This window comes from Symphalangus syndactylus, chromosome 5, assembly GCF_028878055.3.
Source record: "Symphalangus syndactylus isolate Jambi chromosome 5, NHGRI_mSymSyn1-v2.1_pri, whole genome shotgun sequence".
NCBI lineage: Eukaryota > Metazoa > Chordata > Mammalia > Primates > Hylobatidae > Symphalangus > Symphalangus syndactylus.
The window spans coordinates 84528383-84545575 of record NC_072427.2 but is presented as its reverse complement, the minus strand read 5'-3'; the positions used below and the strand labels follow the sequence as shown (position 1 = coordinate 84545575).

The 17193-nt window shown below is 52.2% G+C and overlaps 1 protein-coding gene across 4 annotated transcripts; it reads right to left on the bottom strand.

Moving 5' to 3' along the window:
- Positions 1 to 706: 706 nt before the first annotated feature.
- Positions 707 to 15614, bottom strand: SPATC1L (spermatogenesis and centriole associated 1 like). Of its 4 annotated transcripts, none has more exons than XM_055280057.2 (4): positions 14813 to 15614; positions 7767 to 8117; positions 1464 to 1615; positions 707 to 1256 (listed from the first exon to the last, which is right to left on the bottom strand). In XM_055280057.2, exons 1-4 carry the CDS (start codon positions 15006 to 15008, stop codon positions 930 to 932), a joined length of 1026 nt encoding a protein of 341 aa, XP_055136032.1. In that variant the 5' UTR covers positions 15009 to 15614; the 3' UTR covers positions 707 to 929. The 4 variants fall into 4 exon arrangements, with proteins under 4 accessions (XP_055136032.1, XP_055136035.1, XP_055136033.2 ...); XM_055280060.1 differs by having other exon boundaries at positions 14946 to 15007; XM_055280058.2 differs by lacking the exon at positions 14813 to 15614 and adding an exon at positions 12007 to 12306.
- Between the last annotated feature and the right edge of the window lie 1579 nt (positions 15615 to 17193).

The window sequence follows — 17193 nt, the reverse complement described above, 5'->3', positions numbered from 1 at the left end:
GAGGGCCCGTCTTCTCGCTGTTCTGGCCTCCTGCAGGGAGATGACCCAGGGGGAGGAGAATTGATGGGTAAGCTCCCCAGCTCCCCGCTCCAGGATGGTGCAAGGTGCACCTGACATGGTCTCCAGGGCTCCCTGGCGCTCGCCCACCCCCAACACCCCTATGGTCTCCGGGGCTCCCCGGCGCTCACCCACCTCCGGCACCCCCACGGTCTCGGGGCTCCCCTGTCCTTGCCCACCCCCAGCACCCCCACGGTCTCCCGGCTCCCAGGCGCTCGACCAGCCCCAGCACCCCCACGGTCTCGGGGCTCCCCGGCGCTCTCCCGCCTGCGTTGCCACTGCTCAGTCCTAAGGCCCAGGTTCACTGTAACGCAGCTGTTGCCGTTTCGAATTCTTCGCTTTTGAACACGGGACTGCGTTCCCATTTTGCCTGCAGGGGTGCGCAACCATCCACCAGAACCAAGTCCTTGCCCCAGCTCGGCAATCGGGGAAACCCAAACTGGGACAGGACTCGCCGTCCCGGGCAGGAAAGCGGGTGGGCGCGGAGGCCCGGGGGAGGAGTAGGTGGGGGAGGCGGAGGTGGGGGGGGGGTCCCCGCCGGCCGCGGCTCCTTCCTGGCTTCCCTCCATGAGCACTGAGCTGCGCTTCCTGCAGGCGGAGCAGCGGCCGAGGCGCCCTCCACGCCCTCAAAGAGCCAGAGGTAAAGGCAGACAAGCAAACGGACGATTTTAATGAGGAGTGACAAGCACTCCGCAGGTGCGGGCAGCGGCGGGCTGCGGTCGGGGCCCAGCACGGGTGGGAGAGGGGCCTTCTCTGGCCTCGCGCGCGGGCGGCGCGGCCCTTTCCCCTCCGGGAGGGCGCGCAGGAGGCACCGCGGCCCCGGGTTGGAACAAACGCGTTTACTGCAGGCAAGGCGGCGGGCGCGGGGCGGCTCACCAGGCGAAGAGCGGCTTGCTGTCCTCCTTGGAGAGCTCGCACAGGCAGTTGAGCAGCAGCAGCGAGTCGCCCAGGAACTTGGGGGGCACCACGTCGATGAGCAGCTTGCGCAGCGCGGCCGGGCTGCTGTGCAGGGGGTTGGCGCGCAGGTCGGGCCGCTGCTTCAGGATTCCGTAGGTGTTGATGAGGAACTCGCTGAACGCCGGGTGCACGTCGCGGCTGTAGCCCAGCTTCTCCAGGCGCGCGCTCAGGCCCAGGTAGCGCTGCGTCAGCTGGCGCAGCTTCTTCTCGTCCACGGAGCCGTCCAGGGACTTGATGGAGGTCTGCGGGCGCAGCACATGGATGGGGGGGACCTCGGGGCCCTCGGACGGGGACTTCCAGGCCCAGGGCCGACCCCTGCCCCGCCCGCCTGGGTCCCCGGGGTCCCCTCCTGCGGACAGTGCCCGACCAGGAGCCCAGATCTGGGGACCTCACAGGGACGGACCGAGCGCCCCGCACCCTCCTGGCCGCGCCCTCCCCGCGGGGCGCACCTGCTTGATCTTCTCGGGGATGTTTGCCACCGTGAAGCCGTAGAGCCGCGTCACGCCCGGGAACACGTAGGCCAGGATGCGGCGGTCAAGCTGGAAGGCGATCTCACCCACCACGCGCGCGTCCTTCTCGGCGCCCGCAAAGCTCTGGATTTCTGGGAGAGGGAAGGCCGGGGACAAGGTCAGGGAAGCGCGAGGATCCACTGCCCTCGAGGGTGCCCTCGGCCACGTGGGGGGCGGCTCCTCCACCCCCCTCCCCCCACCTGCCGCCACCCCCCCACTGTCTGGCAAATAGAATCTGAAAGAAAAGGAGCTTCTTAAAGTGCCAAAGACAAGACAGCCTTCCCTTCGCCCTGTCCTCGGCTCCCTTCTGTCCCTTTGCGATGAGGTAAACCTTTTAATCTCGGGGTTGGGGACTGGTCCCTGTCACGGGGGAGTCTGCCCCAGCGTCGGACCCTACGAGGACAGAAGAACCTGGCCCTGGAGGTGTGAGTTGGGACGGGTCCCCTCCAGCGAGGACGCCTGTGGAACAGGGCCGGTCGGCTTGGCTGGGAGGAGGGGGGAGAGTCCTTCTGTCTTGGCAACCTCTGGGCATCAAAGGCTGCTTTAATGTTTATTCAATAAAACTGCTTCATTCTTTCCTACCTCTGAGAAGAGGATCGCTGGATTGGCAGGACTTTTTTTTTTTTTTTTAGACAGAGTCTCACTCTGTCATCCAGGCTGGAGTGCAGTGGCGCCACCTCCACTCACCGCAACCTCCGCCTCACCGGCTCAAGCGATTCTTCTGCCTCCGCCTCCAGAGTAGTGGGACTACAGCCGCGTGCCACCACACCCAGCTAAGTTTTTGTATTTTTAGTAGAGGTGGGGTTTCACCATGTTGGCCAGGCTGGTCTCGAACTGCTGACCTCAGGTGATCTGCCCGCCTCTGCCTAACATAGTGCTGGGATTACAGGCGTGAGCCACCGGGCCTGGCCCAGGACATTCTATTTTAATTAATTCCTCAACATTACTTAGGAGACTCCAGTGCTCCCACAAAACCTGCTTCCGAACCCCCCTCCCCAGGACAGTCTCTGATGGCATCCGAGTCCATAACAGCACATGACCTTGTCCATCTTTTTCCTGGAGGATGGGAAACAGTATCTCATTTGCATTTCACTAACTAGTGAAATGCTAGTGATCTGAGCATCTTTTCATGTGCTTATTGGCCATTTATATACTGTATCTTCTTTGGAGAAATATCTATTCAGGTCCTATAGTGATTTTTCATTGGATTGTTTGTCTTCTTACTGTTGAATTGTCAGAGTTATTAAATATTCTGCATACTAGTCCCATTTCAAATGCACAATTTACAAATGTTTTCTCCCATTCTCCGGGTAGGCTTTTCATTTTTTTGATACTGTCCTTTGAAGCACAAAAGTTTGTTTTTTTGTTTTGTTTTACTTTTGATGAAGTCCAATTTGTCTGTTTCTCTCTTTTGCTCATGCTTTTGATGTGATCTCTAAGAATCCACTGTCAAACCCAAGGTCACGAAGATTTACCCCTATGGCTTTTCTACGGGTTTTCTGGCCTCAGCTCTTTGAGACCTCTTAGGTCTTTGATCCATTTTGAGTTAATCTGTGTATGTGGTGTGGAGGAAGGCCCAGCTTCATTCCTTGGCATGTGGATACCTCTTTGTTCCAGCACCACTTGTTAAACAGTATTCTGTCCCTACTGAATTGTCTTGGCACTCTTGTTGAAAACCGTCTATGTACAGGTTTATTTCTGACCTTCCCATTCCATTGCATTGATCTGTATGTCCATCCTTATGGCAGTACCACAGTCTTAACTGTAAGTTTTATAGTCAATTTTGAAACTGGGAAGTATGAGTCCTTCCATGTTCTCCTTTTTCAAGATCGTTTTACCTATTCTGGTTCCTTACACTTATATATGAATTTAAGTTTCTGCTTGTCAATTTCTGTGAAGAAGCCACTGGGATTCTGATTGAGATTGCATGAATCTGTGGATCCAATGTAATCCATATCAAAATTATTGATTATTAAACAATATAAAGTCTTCTAATCTGTGAACACAAGTTTGTTTGTTTGTTTGAAGAAAGGGTCTCACTCTGTCACCCAAGCTGGAGTGCAGTGGCACGACCTCAGCTCACTGCAACCTTTACCTTCTGGGCTCAAGTGATCCTCCCACCTCAGCCTCCTGAATAGCTGGGACTACAGGCATGCACCACCACGCCCAGCTAACTTGGGGGTGGGGGGTTGGTAGAGATGGGGTTTCGCCCCGGTGCTCAGGCTGGTCTTGAACTCTTGGGCTCAAGAAATCTGCTCATCTCAGCCTTCCAAAATGTTGGGACTACAGGTGTGAGCTGCCGTGCCTGGTCATTTATGTCTTCTTTCATTCCTTTCAGTAATGTTTGTAGTTTTCAGTGTATTTCTTTCCCAGTCACTTTTCAAGACTGCAGAAGAGGTACGTCAACACACTACACAGAAGTGTGTTAGGCCAATGAGGGGCGTGGAGGAGCAGGTGTAATCTCCTCCTTCTGTATCAATGTATTTCTCTCATCAAGAATCAAGCTCTTGGCCAGATGCGGTGGCTCACACCTGTAATCCCAGCACTTTGGGAGGCCGAGGCGGGTGGAACACGAGGTCAGGAGTTCGAGAGCAGCTTGGCAAACATGGTGAAACCCCGTCTCTACTAAAAATACAAAAATCAGCCAGGCGTGGTGGCAGGCGCCTGTAATCCCAGCTACTCAGGAGGACGAGGCAGGAGAATGGCTTGAACCTGGGAGGTGGAGGTTGCAGTGAGCCGAGATTGCACCACTGCACTCCAGCCTGGGCAACAGAGCGAGACTCCGTCTCAAGAAAAAAAAAAAAAGAATCAAGCTCTTTCTCCCATCTCCCCACCAAGGCAAAAATGAGGTAGAAGAAACATGCTATGGATGAATAGATGAGAAATGATTCTGGCACAGGTGCTAGAAATGATTTCTAGTCCATCCTGGGCTCTGTAAGATCCAGCCAAAAACCTATTTTTCAAAGAAAAAAGGCCATACATTGATAAACCTCTAGCCAGACTTAGGGGAAAAAAGAAAGAAGACAAAAATTACCACTAACAGAAATTAGAGATGCCACTACCACAGATTCCACAGACATAAAAAGGATAATAAAGAAGTATTAGGAATGACTTTACGCCAATAAATTTGACAACCTAGATGAAATTGACCAATTCCTTAAAGACACAAACTACCAAAGTTCACTCAAGAAGAAATAGATACTCTGAATAGCCTTATATCTGATAACCTTACAGGTCACACTTGACAGTTTAAAAGTAAACAGACTTCCAGACTGGCCTGCTTGGGAAGGTCTTGTGATCAATGGTCCCTAAGTAAAGAATCTTATCATGATTTCCTCAGATTGCTGATGTGCTGATTAATGCACTGAAAAGATGCTGATTTATTCCTGAATCATAAAGGTTTGCTGTCTTGCACAGAGATGTGTTGGCCTGTATGTTGTCATCTGTAGCCAATGCTTGTAACCTCTGTGTTGTACCCGCCAAAGAAAAGGACAACATGAGTATGAGGAGTCCTTTCCCTCCTCCTAGCCTCTCCTGTAGAAGTATGAGGAGTCCTTTGCCTCCTCCTAGCCTCTCCTATAGAAGCCTTCTGACTTAGATTCCAGAACACTCTCAACTTTGTTGGTGTGTTTCCCTGGGCTGATCCTCACATTTGGCTTCCAATAAACCTTTATCAAATTATTTATCTCAACAGCCTTAATTTCAGTTACATTATCAATAAAATGGAATTTGAAGGGGAAAATGTTCCTACAGAGACCATTCAAGGCTCAGGTAGTCTCAGCGGTGAATTCTACCACTTAAGGAATAAATAACACCAATTCGACACAAACTCTTCTAGATAAAGAGGAGGGAAGACCACAAAACAATGAGAAAACAAACTACAAAATGACAGGAGTAAATCCTTATCAATAATAACTTTGAATGTAAATAGGCGGGTGCAGTAGCTCATGCCGGCAATCCCAGTACTTTGGGAGGCTGAGGCGGGCGGATCACTTGAGGTCAGGAGTTCGAGACCAGCCTGGTCAACATGGCAAAACCCCATCTCTACTAAAAATACAAAGATTAGCTGGGCGTGGTGGCACGCGCCTATAACCCCAGCTACTCATGTGGCTGAGGCCTGAGAATCGCTTGAACCCAGGAGGCGGAGGTTGCAGTGAGCCGAGATTGCACCACTGCACTCCAGCCTGGGCATCAAAGTGAGACCCTGTCTCAAAAAAAAAAAAAAAAATTACAGCAGAGTCAAATCGATGAATGATGGTGTGTGAGTTTGGTCAAAAACAACCAAGAAACTTTGAATGTAAATAGACTAAACTCTCCAATCAAAAGACAGAGGAGTGGCTGAATGGATAAAAAAAAAAAAAAACACGAGTCAACCATCTGTTGCCTACAAGAAACACACGTTGCCTATAAAGACACACATAGACTGAAAATAAAGAGATAGAAAAAGATATTCCATGCAAATGAGAACCAAAAAAGATCAGTAGCAGCCATAGTTATATCAAAGTGGATTTCAAGACAAAAACTATAACAAAAGACAAAGAAGGTCATTATATAATGATAAAGGGGTCAATTCAGCAAGAGGAGAAAACAGTTATAAATATATATGCACCCAACACTAGAGCACCCGGATATGTAAAGCAAATATTACTAGAGCTAAATCAAGAGACAGACTCCAATACAATAGTAACTGGAGACTTCAATACCCATTTTCACCCTTGGACAGATCTTTAAGACAGAAAATCAAAGAAATATCAGACTTAATCTATACTATAGACCAAATGAACATAATAGATATTTACAGAACATTTCATTCAACAAGTGCAGAATACACATGCTTCTCATTAGCACATAGATCATTCTCAAGGATAGACCATACGTTAGGCTGCAAAACAAGTCTTTAGAAATCAAAAAATTGAAATTATATCAAGTATCTTCTCTGACCATAATGGAATAAAATGAAATCAATAACAAAAGGAATTTTGGAAACTATACCAACACATAGAAATTAAACAATATGCTCCTGAATGGCCAGTGCATCAATGAAGAAATTAAGAAGGAAATTTTAAAATGTCTTGAAACAAATGATAATGGAAACACAACACACCAAAACCTAGTATGTAATAGATACAGCAAAAGCCACACTAAGAGCTCTAGCTATAAGTGCTAAGAGTTTATAAACCCAACACACCAAAACCTAGCATGTACTAGATACAGCAAAAGCCATATTAAGAGTATAAGTGCTAAGAGTTTATAGCTATAAGTGCCTACATCAAAAAAGCAGAAAAATTTCAAATAAACAAGCCAATGATTCATCTTACAGAGCTAGAAATGCAAGAGCAAACCAAATCCAAAATTAGAAGAAAAATAATTAAGATCAGAGCAGAAATAAATGCAATTTAAATGAAGAAAACAATACAAAAGATCAATGTAACACAAAATCGGTTATTTGAAAAGATAAATAAAATTGACAGGCCAGGCATGGTGGCTCATGCCTGTAATCCCAGCACTTTGGGAGGCCAAGGCAGGCAAATTGCTTCAGCCCGGGAGTTCAAGACCAGCCTGGGCATCGTAGCAAAATCCCATCTCTACAATAACAAAAACACAAAAACCAAAAAATTAGCCAGGCCTGGTGGCATACACATGTAGTCCCAGATACCTGGGAGGCTGCGGTGGGAGGCTGGCCTGAGCCTCAGGTGGATGTCTACATACAAAGCTCACACCATATATGAAATTAACTTGGAATTGATCAGAGACCTACATGTAGAACCTAAACTATAAAGCTTCTAGAACAACACATAGGAGACAATCTGTGTGACCTTGGGCTTGGCAAAGATTTCTTAAACCAAACATAAAAAGCATAAAATACAAAAGAAAAATCAATAAATTGGACATCATCAAATTAAACAGTTTTGCTCATCAAAAAACATTACTATGAAAATGAAAAACCATGGAGTGGGAGACTATATCTGCAAAACATACGCCCAAAAAAGGACTCATATCCAGACACATATAGAACTCTCACAACTTCCCAAGAAGAAGATAAGCAACCCGTTTTATCTTTAAAGATGGACAAAAGACTAGGACAGACACAGCCTTGGACCCCAGCCTCCCAGCCTGGCTCTCCTCCCTCCACTCTGTGTGACTGGATGGAGAAACGGCCTGCCCAACCACCCAGACGTGCCCGCCCCACAGCTGCCAGCCTGCACTGGGGGCCCACCCAGGTGCCCCCGCACCCGGCCATACCGTTGAGGTAGTAGTTCCTCCTGGTCCTGTCCCCGGTGGGCAGGCTGCTCTCCGAGAAACACACCTTCTTAGGCCAGACCATCTCCCTGGGCTCCAGCAGGGTCTTGTCCACCAGTGAGTCTTGCAAGGGGCTCAGGATCAGGGACAGCTTCCTGTCGGTGCCTTGGTGGCTGTGCAGCTCCGGGGGACTGAGGAAGGCCTTGAAGGGTGCCTGGGAGGGGGCTGCACAGCCCAGGGAGGTGTCGTCCTCGCCGGACAGGGGGGCAGGTGAGCACAGCAGGTCCTCCAGGGAGGATGTCTGCAGCTGGGAGGGCGTGTGGGCAACACTCGTGAACCTTCCGAAATCTGGAACTGAGGCGGGGAGGAAAGGGATGAGAAGTCACGCTGATGCTCCTAAAACATTCCTGAGAAGTATAGAGAACATGTTAACAAACCCTATGCACCCCACCCCAAGCTTCAACACCTGCCGGGGTTTCCCTAGCTTCAGAGCTTCCTCCTTCCCCTCAGGCCTCAGGTGTAAAAGGAGGAGCTGGATGTGGTGAAGTGGCCACAGGTGCCCATCCTGCCCGTGGGAGCGCTGTATCTATGGGCACAGCAAGCAGGCAGGCTTCTGTGTGCCTCCTGCCTGCCTGTGCGCCCACACACACTGGAGAGTGACTTTTATATGCTTCTTAAGTTGTACATAAATGGTACCACCCTACACATTTTATTCTGCAACTGAACTTTTTGCTGCTGCATTATCTCTTTGAGATTTATCCACGTTGAGCCATCTGGTAGCTACCTGGTTCATTTAACTGTTTCATGGTACCTCTGTACACATGAGCACACACACAGACACACACAGTGAATTTTTATCCCTTGCCCTATTGATGGACAGGGCCTGTTTCCATGTTTCCATGCAAACACACAGCTGTAATCGGCCTCCCGGGAGGAGCCTCCTGCTCTGTGAGCATCCTCTGTAGTCCAGGAGGAGCCTCCTGCTCTGTGAGCATCCTCTGTGGATGGGGAGGAGCCTCCCTGCTCTGTGAGCATCCTCTGTGGATGGGGAGGAGCCTCCTGCTCTGTGAGCACCCTCTGTGGCCCAGGAGGAGCCTGCTCTGAGCATCCTCTGTGGTCCAGGAGGAGCTTCCCTGCTCTACAAGCATCCTCTGTGGATGGGGAGGAGCCTCCTGCTCTGTGAACATCCTCTGTGGTCCAACGCTGGCTCAGGTGTGTGCACTTTCTTTGCTTTCCACACCAAGGGGGAGGGATGCTAAAAGCAATTGCAACAAAAGCAAAAATTGACTAATTGCATCTAATTAAAGAGCTTCTGCAGAGCAAAATAAACTAGCAACAGAATAAACAGCAAACCTACAGAATGGGAGAAAATTTTTGCAAACTAATGCATCTGACAAGGGTCTAATATTCAGCATCTATAAGGAACTTAAAGAAATCTACAAGAAAAAAACAAACAACCTCATTAAAACGTGGGCAAAGGACATGAACACTTCTAAAGACATAAATACAGCCAACGAGCATATGAAAAAAAGCTCAGCATCACCGCTTATTAAAGAAATGTAAATAAAAACCACAATGAGACACCATCTCACACCAGTCAGAATGGCTATAATTAAAAAGTCAAAAACAACAGATGCTGGCAACGTTGCAGAGAAAAGAACGCCCATACACTGTTAGTGGGAGTATAAATTAGTTCAGCCATTGTGGAAGACAGTGTGGCGATTCCTTGAAGACCTAAAACAGAAACACCATTCAACCCAGCAATTCCATTACTGGGTATACACCCAAAGGAATATACATTATTTTATTATAGAGACACATGCACGCATATGTTCACTGCAGACTATTCACAATAGCAAAGACATGGAATCGACTTAAATGCCCATCAGTGGTAGATTGGATAAAGAAAATGTGGTACATAGACACCATGGAATATTATGCAGCCATAAAAAAGAATGAGATCAGCCGGGAGCAGTGGCTCATGCCTGTAATCCCAGTACTGTGGGAGGCCAAGGCAGGTGGATCACCTGAGGTCAGGAGTTCGAGACCAGCCTGACCAACATGGTGAAAACTGTCTCTACTAAAAATACAAAATTAGCTGGGCATGGTGGTGCATGCCTGTAATCCCAGCTACTTGGGAGGCTGAGGCAGGAGAATCGCTTGAAATCTGTAAGTGGAGGTTGCAGCGAGCCGAGATCGCGCCATTGCACTCCAGCCTGGGCAACAAGAGTGAAACTCCATCTCAAAAAAAAAAAAAAAAAAAAAAAAAGAGAATGAGATCATATCCTTTGCATGAACATGGATGGAGCTGGAGGCTATTATCCTCAGCAAACTAACGCAGGAACAGAAAACCAAATGCCACATGCTCTTACTTATAAGTGGGAGCTAAACAATGAGAGCACGTGGACACACAGAAAACCAAATGCCACATGCTCTTACTTATAAGTGGGAGCTAAACAATGAGAACATGTGGACACACAGAGGGGAACAACAGACAATGAGGCCTACCAGATGGTGAAGGGTGAGAGGAGGGAGAGGATCAGGAAGAATAACTAATGTACTAGGGTTAATACTTGAGTGACGAAATAATCTGTACAACAAACTCCCATGACACAAGTTCACCTATGTAACAAGTCTGCACTTGTACCCCTGAACTTAAAAGTTTTTTAAACGGCTGGGCGCGGTGGCTCACGCTTGTAATCCCAGCACTTTGGGAGGCCGAGGCGGGTGGATCACGAGGTCAGGAGATCGAGACCATGGTGAAACCCCGTCTCTACTAAAAATACAAAAAAAAAATTAGCTGGTCGTGGTGGCAGGCGCCTGTAGTCCCAGCTACTCGGAGAGGCTGAGGCAGGAGAATGGCGTGAACCCGGGAGGCGGAGCTTGCAGTGAGCCGAGATTGCGCCACTGCACTCCAGTCTGGGCGACAGAGCGAGACTCCGTCTCAAAAAAAAAAAAAAAAAAAAAGTTTTTTAAAAAAGAAATACATGGCCAGGTGTGGTGGTTCATGCCTGTAATCCCAGCACTTTGGGAGGCCGAGGTGGGTGGATCACCTGAGGTCACGAGTTCAAGATCAGCCTGGCCAACATGGCAAAACCCCGTCTCTACTAAAAATACAAAAAGTAGCCAGGCATGGTGGTGTGTGCCTTTAATTCCAGCTACTGGGGAGGGCAAGGCAGGAGAATAGCTTGAACCCAGGAGGCAGAGGTTGCAGTGAACCAAGATGACACCACTGCACTCCAGCCTGGGCGACAGAGCCAGACTGTATCTCAAAAATAAACAAAAAACCATTTACTCCTGCCTTCTGAATCAATGATTCTATTTGTAAAAAATAAATCCAGCTGGACAGTGGCTCATGCCTGTAATCCCAGTGGTTTGGGAGGCCAAGGTGGGAGAATCGCTTGAGCCCAGGAGTTTGGGACTGGCCTGGGCAACATAGGGAGACTCTGCCTCTACAAAAAAACAAAATTTTAATTAGCCGCTCATGGTGGCAAGCACTGTAGTCCCAGCTACTCAGGAGGCTGAGGTAGGAGGATTGCTTGAACCCCAGAGGTCGAGGCTGCAGTGAGCCATGATCACGTCACTGCACTCCAGCCTGGGGAACACAGACCCTGTCTCAAAAAGAAAAAAAAATAACGGGCTAGGCACGGTGGCTCACACCTGTAATCCCAGCATTTTAGGAGGTCGAGACAGAAGGATCCCTTAAGCCCAGGAGTTCAAGACCAGCAACATAGAAGATCCCATCTCCATAAAAGTAAAAAAAAATCACACATACACCAAAAAAAGAAATCCAGTGGAAATAACCTTAAATATAAAAATTCTTAAAACCTTTTTTGTGGTGTTATATACCTCAACGGGAAGAAAAACTTTAATTTCAAACTGAAGGAGAATTCATTACATTGTGGTTCATCTGAATCTGCAATATTGCATGGCCATTTTAAAATACATCTAACAACACAGGAACAATCTATCGTGTCAGAGGGAAGGAGTGACTAGGAGTTGCACATAGAGAATCCTCACCACTGTTGGAAATCATCTGACAATCCACCACCACCAACTAGGGAGCGAGTGGGCAATCTGGGGGGGCCTGGCTGCCCTCCAGGGGACACCTCGCCAGTGGAGGCATGGAGAGTGGCATCGTGGCAGTGCTGGAGGGACCAGGACGATCCCGAGGAAACAAGATGGGGCAGCTGGGAGGGGAGGCAGAGGACTGCTGCTCCCACTGGCCCTTCGCGTCACTCACTTGTAAACCTGGGTGAGAAGACCTGGAGGCCTTGCTGCCCAGCTGACGGGGACAGATGAACCCTCCTGTGACATGGGAACGATGCCGGCGCAGCGCCCTCCTCCTCCATTCGTGGGGTATAGGGGCCTTTCAGAGAGCGTTTGACAGTGTCTATTTCAACATTTCAAATGCACACAGCCTTTGACCTGAGGACCCACGTGTGGGATCTCCTACACAAAGCCACAGGGTGCCTGCGCAGGCCACCCACGGCAGCGGCGTCCACGGTCACAGAGAACTGGGAACAGTGCTGCCTGCCTGGGGCCCCCACAGAAGGAGCCTAGTGTTCAAGTGTGCCAGGGAGATCTGCAGATAAAGACTGGCGGGGAATGCCGTGAAATGGATGGTTAAGGGTCAAAAGTCAAGTTGCGGAACGGCACAATCCTGTGTAGGTAGACCAAAAAGATACACAGACAGACACACAGATCTCCACCAAAGTTCCAGAGAAAACCCAAGAAAACGTTGATTGTGGCTGCCTTTGGGGAGGGGGACCGGAGGCGTGGCCTGAGCCTTAAACGTTGCATCCTCCATGGCGTTTATAAGTTTACCATGAGCACGTGTTGTTGAATCCGTAAGAAAAGCAGGTTTTTACTCATCCTGTTTTGAACACAGATGCTAAGGAAGTCTTGGCAACATGCAAACATTGCTGGTGGTGGTTCCTTTGTTTATAAACTTCTCCTTTTCTGCAGGAGCTCAGTGCTGGTTTTCCCAACCCCAGTTCTGCTGAGGGCTGGTCCTGAATGCAGCATCCCACGGCCCCAGGTACATTCCCAAGCACATGCTGAGGCCCAGAGCATCAAGGGTGCACCACACGCTGCCACTCAAGTGGCAGAGTTTAGAGGGTGGTCTTGTCCAGGCCCCTCCCCGCTGCCAGCCCGGGCCACACTGAGCCTGCCCCCACACTTTGTGGCAGGCGCTCCGAGGCCCTCTGTGGAAGGCCTGCTGGCCTCAGGTTGAGGCTCCTCCCAAGACCCGTGTCCAGCAAGACCTGGGTTTGCCAAGGTGACCCAAGGGCAGGGGCAGTAGCCATGGTCATGGACACCCCCGCCCTGACTCAGCCCCTGACAAGGGTCCCTCTGGGGACTGCACAGCCTGGGCAAGGGTCGAGGGTCTGCCCCTCTCCTGCCAAGGGAGGCACCAGCACTCTGTCCAGCCCTGAGGTCCAGCCCAGGGTGATTCCTTCTTGAGGAGGACAGCAACGCAGCCCGGGACATGCAGCCTGCGGTGGTCCGCATGCACCAAACGGATTAAGGGCCCTTTTGCAGCCACAGTGCCCGGGCCTCACAAGTGTTGTGAACAGGACCCTGCACATGGCCCAGCACCGTAAGCGCAGGTCTGCCCAGCAAACGCCCTGTGGTGAGCGTGGGGTTCAGTGGCCGCTGATGGAGACGCAGAACCTGGGGCCTCGCACAGCATGGCCCCCAGGCGCCAGGTTCCCCAGCCACACTGTCCCCACACATCCTGGCAAGATGCTCTCCTCCCAGCTCCCTGCGAGGAGCCCCTGCCTGTCACCGGAGACCAAAGGTGTGGGGATGCTGCCATGGATGCCCCTCTTTGCTTCCAGACACGCTCGCTCTCAGGCTTGTCCATGGAGCTCCGCGCAGGGCCTGGGGCCTGGCTGTGGAGAGTGCCTCCTGCACTCCTGCATGCTGCACCTGCTCAGAGTGCACATCTGAGGGTGGTGGCTGGCATTTGAGAAGGACTCAGGAAGCGACCATCCCAGCGCAGGTGCTGGAGCGGCCCCTTGGTGAGTGGCAGAGCTGGCCTCCTGGGCATGGCTCGCGCTTGCAGACAGCAGCGTTCACAGGCACTGGCGAGGCTGCCTGCTCCATCGTCCAGGACCAGGCAGGCTGACCACATCCTTTCCGGGCCCGGCCGGGTGGGAAGCTGAGGTTGGCCGTGGGAGTACCAGGCAGTGCTGGGTCAAGGACTCTGTCCTCTGCCCACCATCCCAACGAAAAGTCAAGGGTACACCTGTCAGCCCCACCCCAAATCACACGCAGGAACGGGGAATGTTTTTCCCAAAACTTTTAGAATAAAGCCTACTACTTTGCAGAAAGTGATCAAACCATATATATATATATATATATATATATATATATTTTTTTTTTTTTTTTTTTTTTTTTTTTTTTTTTTTCAGTAAAAAGCCACAGGTTGGAGTCAATACTATGTATGTGGTGAGTGGATCATGGCCGCACACTCCCACCCCCGCAAGGACAGGCGCCCACTTGTCCCTACCCGCTCCCCTGGTCGGCGGCTCTGAGGCCTCCCCAGGGTGGGATCTTCCCACCATGGGGCTGGCCTGACTCTGGCTGGGGACATGAGTGGATGGGACACAGCACTCATGGGACTCGTGTGGCTGGTCTGACACCCCCCTCGCCCCTGACCCAGGAGGAGAAGAGACACACGCAGCAGAGCAAACTGCCAGCCAGGACCAGCCTGGAAGAGCTGCCTGGGGCCCTGGAGGCCCACAAGCCTGCACGCCAACTGCTCTACCCTTATAGGGGCACTTCCAAGACTGCATATGACCAGTCCACCTGCCAGCGGTTGACCACTCCCACTTCGCCAGCGACCAAAAGGGAGGGGAGGGGCCTCACCTGAGGGCAACAGCAGAACCCACTACCCGGTCTTGCTTTACTCAGACCTGAGGGTGGGAAAGGTGCCCGTGACCTCCTGCGTCAGGGAGCTGGCCGCCACCCTCGACTCCCAGGGAGCAGGCGTCCTGCGACCCCCCCATCCACCAGGCCATCTGAGCTGGGCGGTGCCTCACCTCCGCTCCCGGGGGAGCCGGCCTCGGGGTAGGTGGCCTCCCTGGGTGGGAGCAGGTTGTGGCCGCCGCTGCCCTCCTGGCAGCTCTGGCTGAGCAGCCGCCGCAGCATCTGATTCTCCTTCAGGAGGCGCACCTGCTTCTTCAGGTCTGCATTCTCGCTCAGGAGCCGGCTCATCAGCTCGCCGCCCTCGGCCATGGCGGGTGCGATCCTCCTTGTCCCTCACGGCTCCTGCAGCCCCGTGGAGGTGGGAGCCCAGAGCCCGCAGGCACCACAGAAACAGCCGAGGCACGGAGTTCTGTAGCCACTGCCGCCTTCCACGCCTTGTGATGTCACTGCCCTAGTGATGAGGTGCCCAGCACCCCTGCCTGCCCCGGTGATGGCTCGTGGCCCCATTGCAGCAGTGAAGCTGGAGGCCCGTGGCGTGCACAGGCAGCCACTCCCACACTATGACCGGGGCCCGAGAATGCCAAGGACATTAGGCAGGTACGGGATGTGGGGACTGTACTCGAAGGGGGGCGTCCAAGCCACTCCCCATTGAGCGGCCCAGCCAGGGTCGGGTGTCCACCCTGTGTAGTGTCCTCAGGCTGGGTGGGGACGCTGCCTTCACCCGAGTAACACGTGGGCTGCACTTCCCATAGGACCTGCCCAGGACACAGGGATCCCGGTGCAGTTTCCTGTGGGCCCGGCACCCGGGGCGGCATCTGATGTGCAGGTGTTCATCAGGGTCCGACCCTGGCACCCACACTTGAGGAAGGAGGGCCTGGCAAGGGCAGTGGGAGGAGACCAGCATGCGGGGGAGACCAGCCTGGTGGGGAGACCAGCTTGTGGGGGAGACCAGCCTGCGGGAGAGACCAGCCTGGGGGAGGAGACCAGCCTGGGGAGGCGGGGAGACCAGCCTGGGTGGGGAGACCAGCCCCGGTGGGGGAGACCAGCCTGGGCGAGGAGACCAGCCTGGGGGAGGAGACCAACCTGAGGGGGTTACCAGCCTTGTGGGGGAGACCAGCCTTGTGGGGGAGACCAGCCTGGGGGGAAGACCAGCCTGGGGGGGCGGAGACCAGCCTCAGGGGAAGACCAGCCTTGTGGAGGAGACCAGCCTGTGGCGGAGGCCAGCCTGGGGGGGGGACCAGCATGTGGGGGAGACCAGCCTGGGGCAGCCCCACGATGGCCCCCACATGCTTTGGAGCGCTAGGTGGCCCTGAGGGCTGGGCTGGAGGCCACCTGCTGACCTCACTCCCTGATGAGAAGGGTCCAGCAGTGCATGTCCACCCCTCAGACCACGAGCACCCGTGTCTAAGACACCAATTGTTCCTGACTGCACTGCTCCTGCCTGCATGTAACTGAGAACGCCCCCAACCCATGGCCACGGCCCCTCGGGCCGTCACACAAGGCTGCGGCTCACGGGGTCCTGCTAGAGCAGGCGTCTGTCCTCAGTCAGTGCGACCGTCTTGAAACCCACCCTGACTCCCTGCTTCTCCAATTACTTGGGAAAGTAAATCACCTCAGTGTTGTTTCTTGGCTCCGAGGGTCTTGTTTTATCAGCAGCCAGGATGCAACAGATGGGTCAACTCATCCTTGTGGGAAGGGACATAGTCCAGAAAATACAACCCAGTGGGCCAGCCACACCTCCAGCCCTGTGACGGGCACCCACCACCACCAAGGGCACTCAGGCGCAGATGCCCCCGGGAGAACACCACCTTCATTCAGCCAGGGTGGCCACATTAGGGGAAGGTTCCTTCTAGGAGAGAAAGTCTCGAGTCAGGCTTTGTGGAGAAAGGTTTCTACACCCTGAGCGTTCCTGACACAACCCAACCAGCCTGGTGCTGCACCACAGGGCTCACACCTCAGATCAAGACAACGGGTGCCCAGACACAGCCCAATGACGAGGGCATGCAGGGCGTCCAGGATGCAGGGCAGAGAGAGAAGTGAGGGGTGAGTCACAGATGTGCCCCCCGCTCTGAGCCCAGCGGGGCCCTGAATAGCTTTTCCTGCCCCCTCAGACAGAGGCTGCACAGGTGCAGCTGCCATCTCCTCTTGGTGGTGTCCTCTGTCAAGAGCACGTCAGGGTGATGAGCCATCTGGGATAGGTCACCCTCCCAGCACCGAGAAGCCGACGGGGGAGGAACAGACTCCTCTGCATTGTGATGCAATTGTGAACAAAAAGTCCTCTTCGTGAAACAGGAAAAATACACTCCCTCCAAACAATGGATTGAACACGGATGTGATTTCTAAAGGAGAAGACTGACGGCAGGGATACTGACACTGAAGTCCTGCATGTGTAATAACACCGAAGAGGGCAGGGAATCGCTGCGTCCTGTGACCTTAAGGCCACTGAGAAGGAGAACAATGCAGTGAAAGAAAGTTCCTCCTATGTGGACATTGT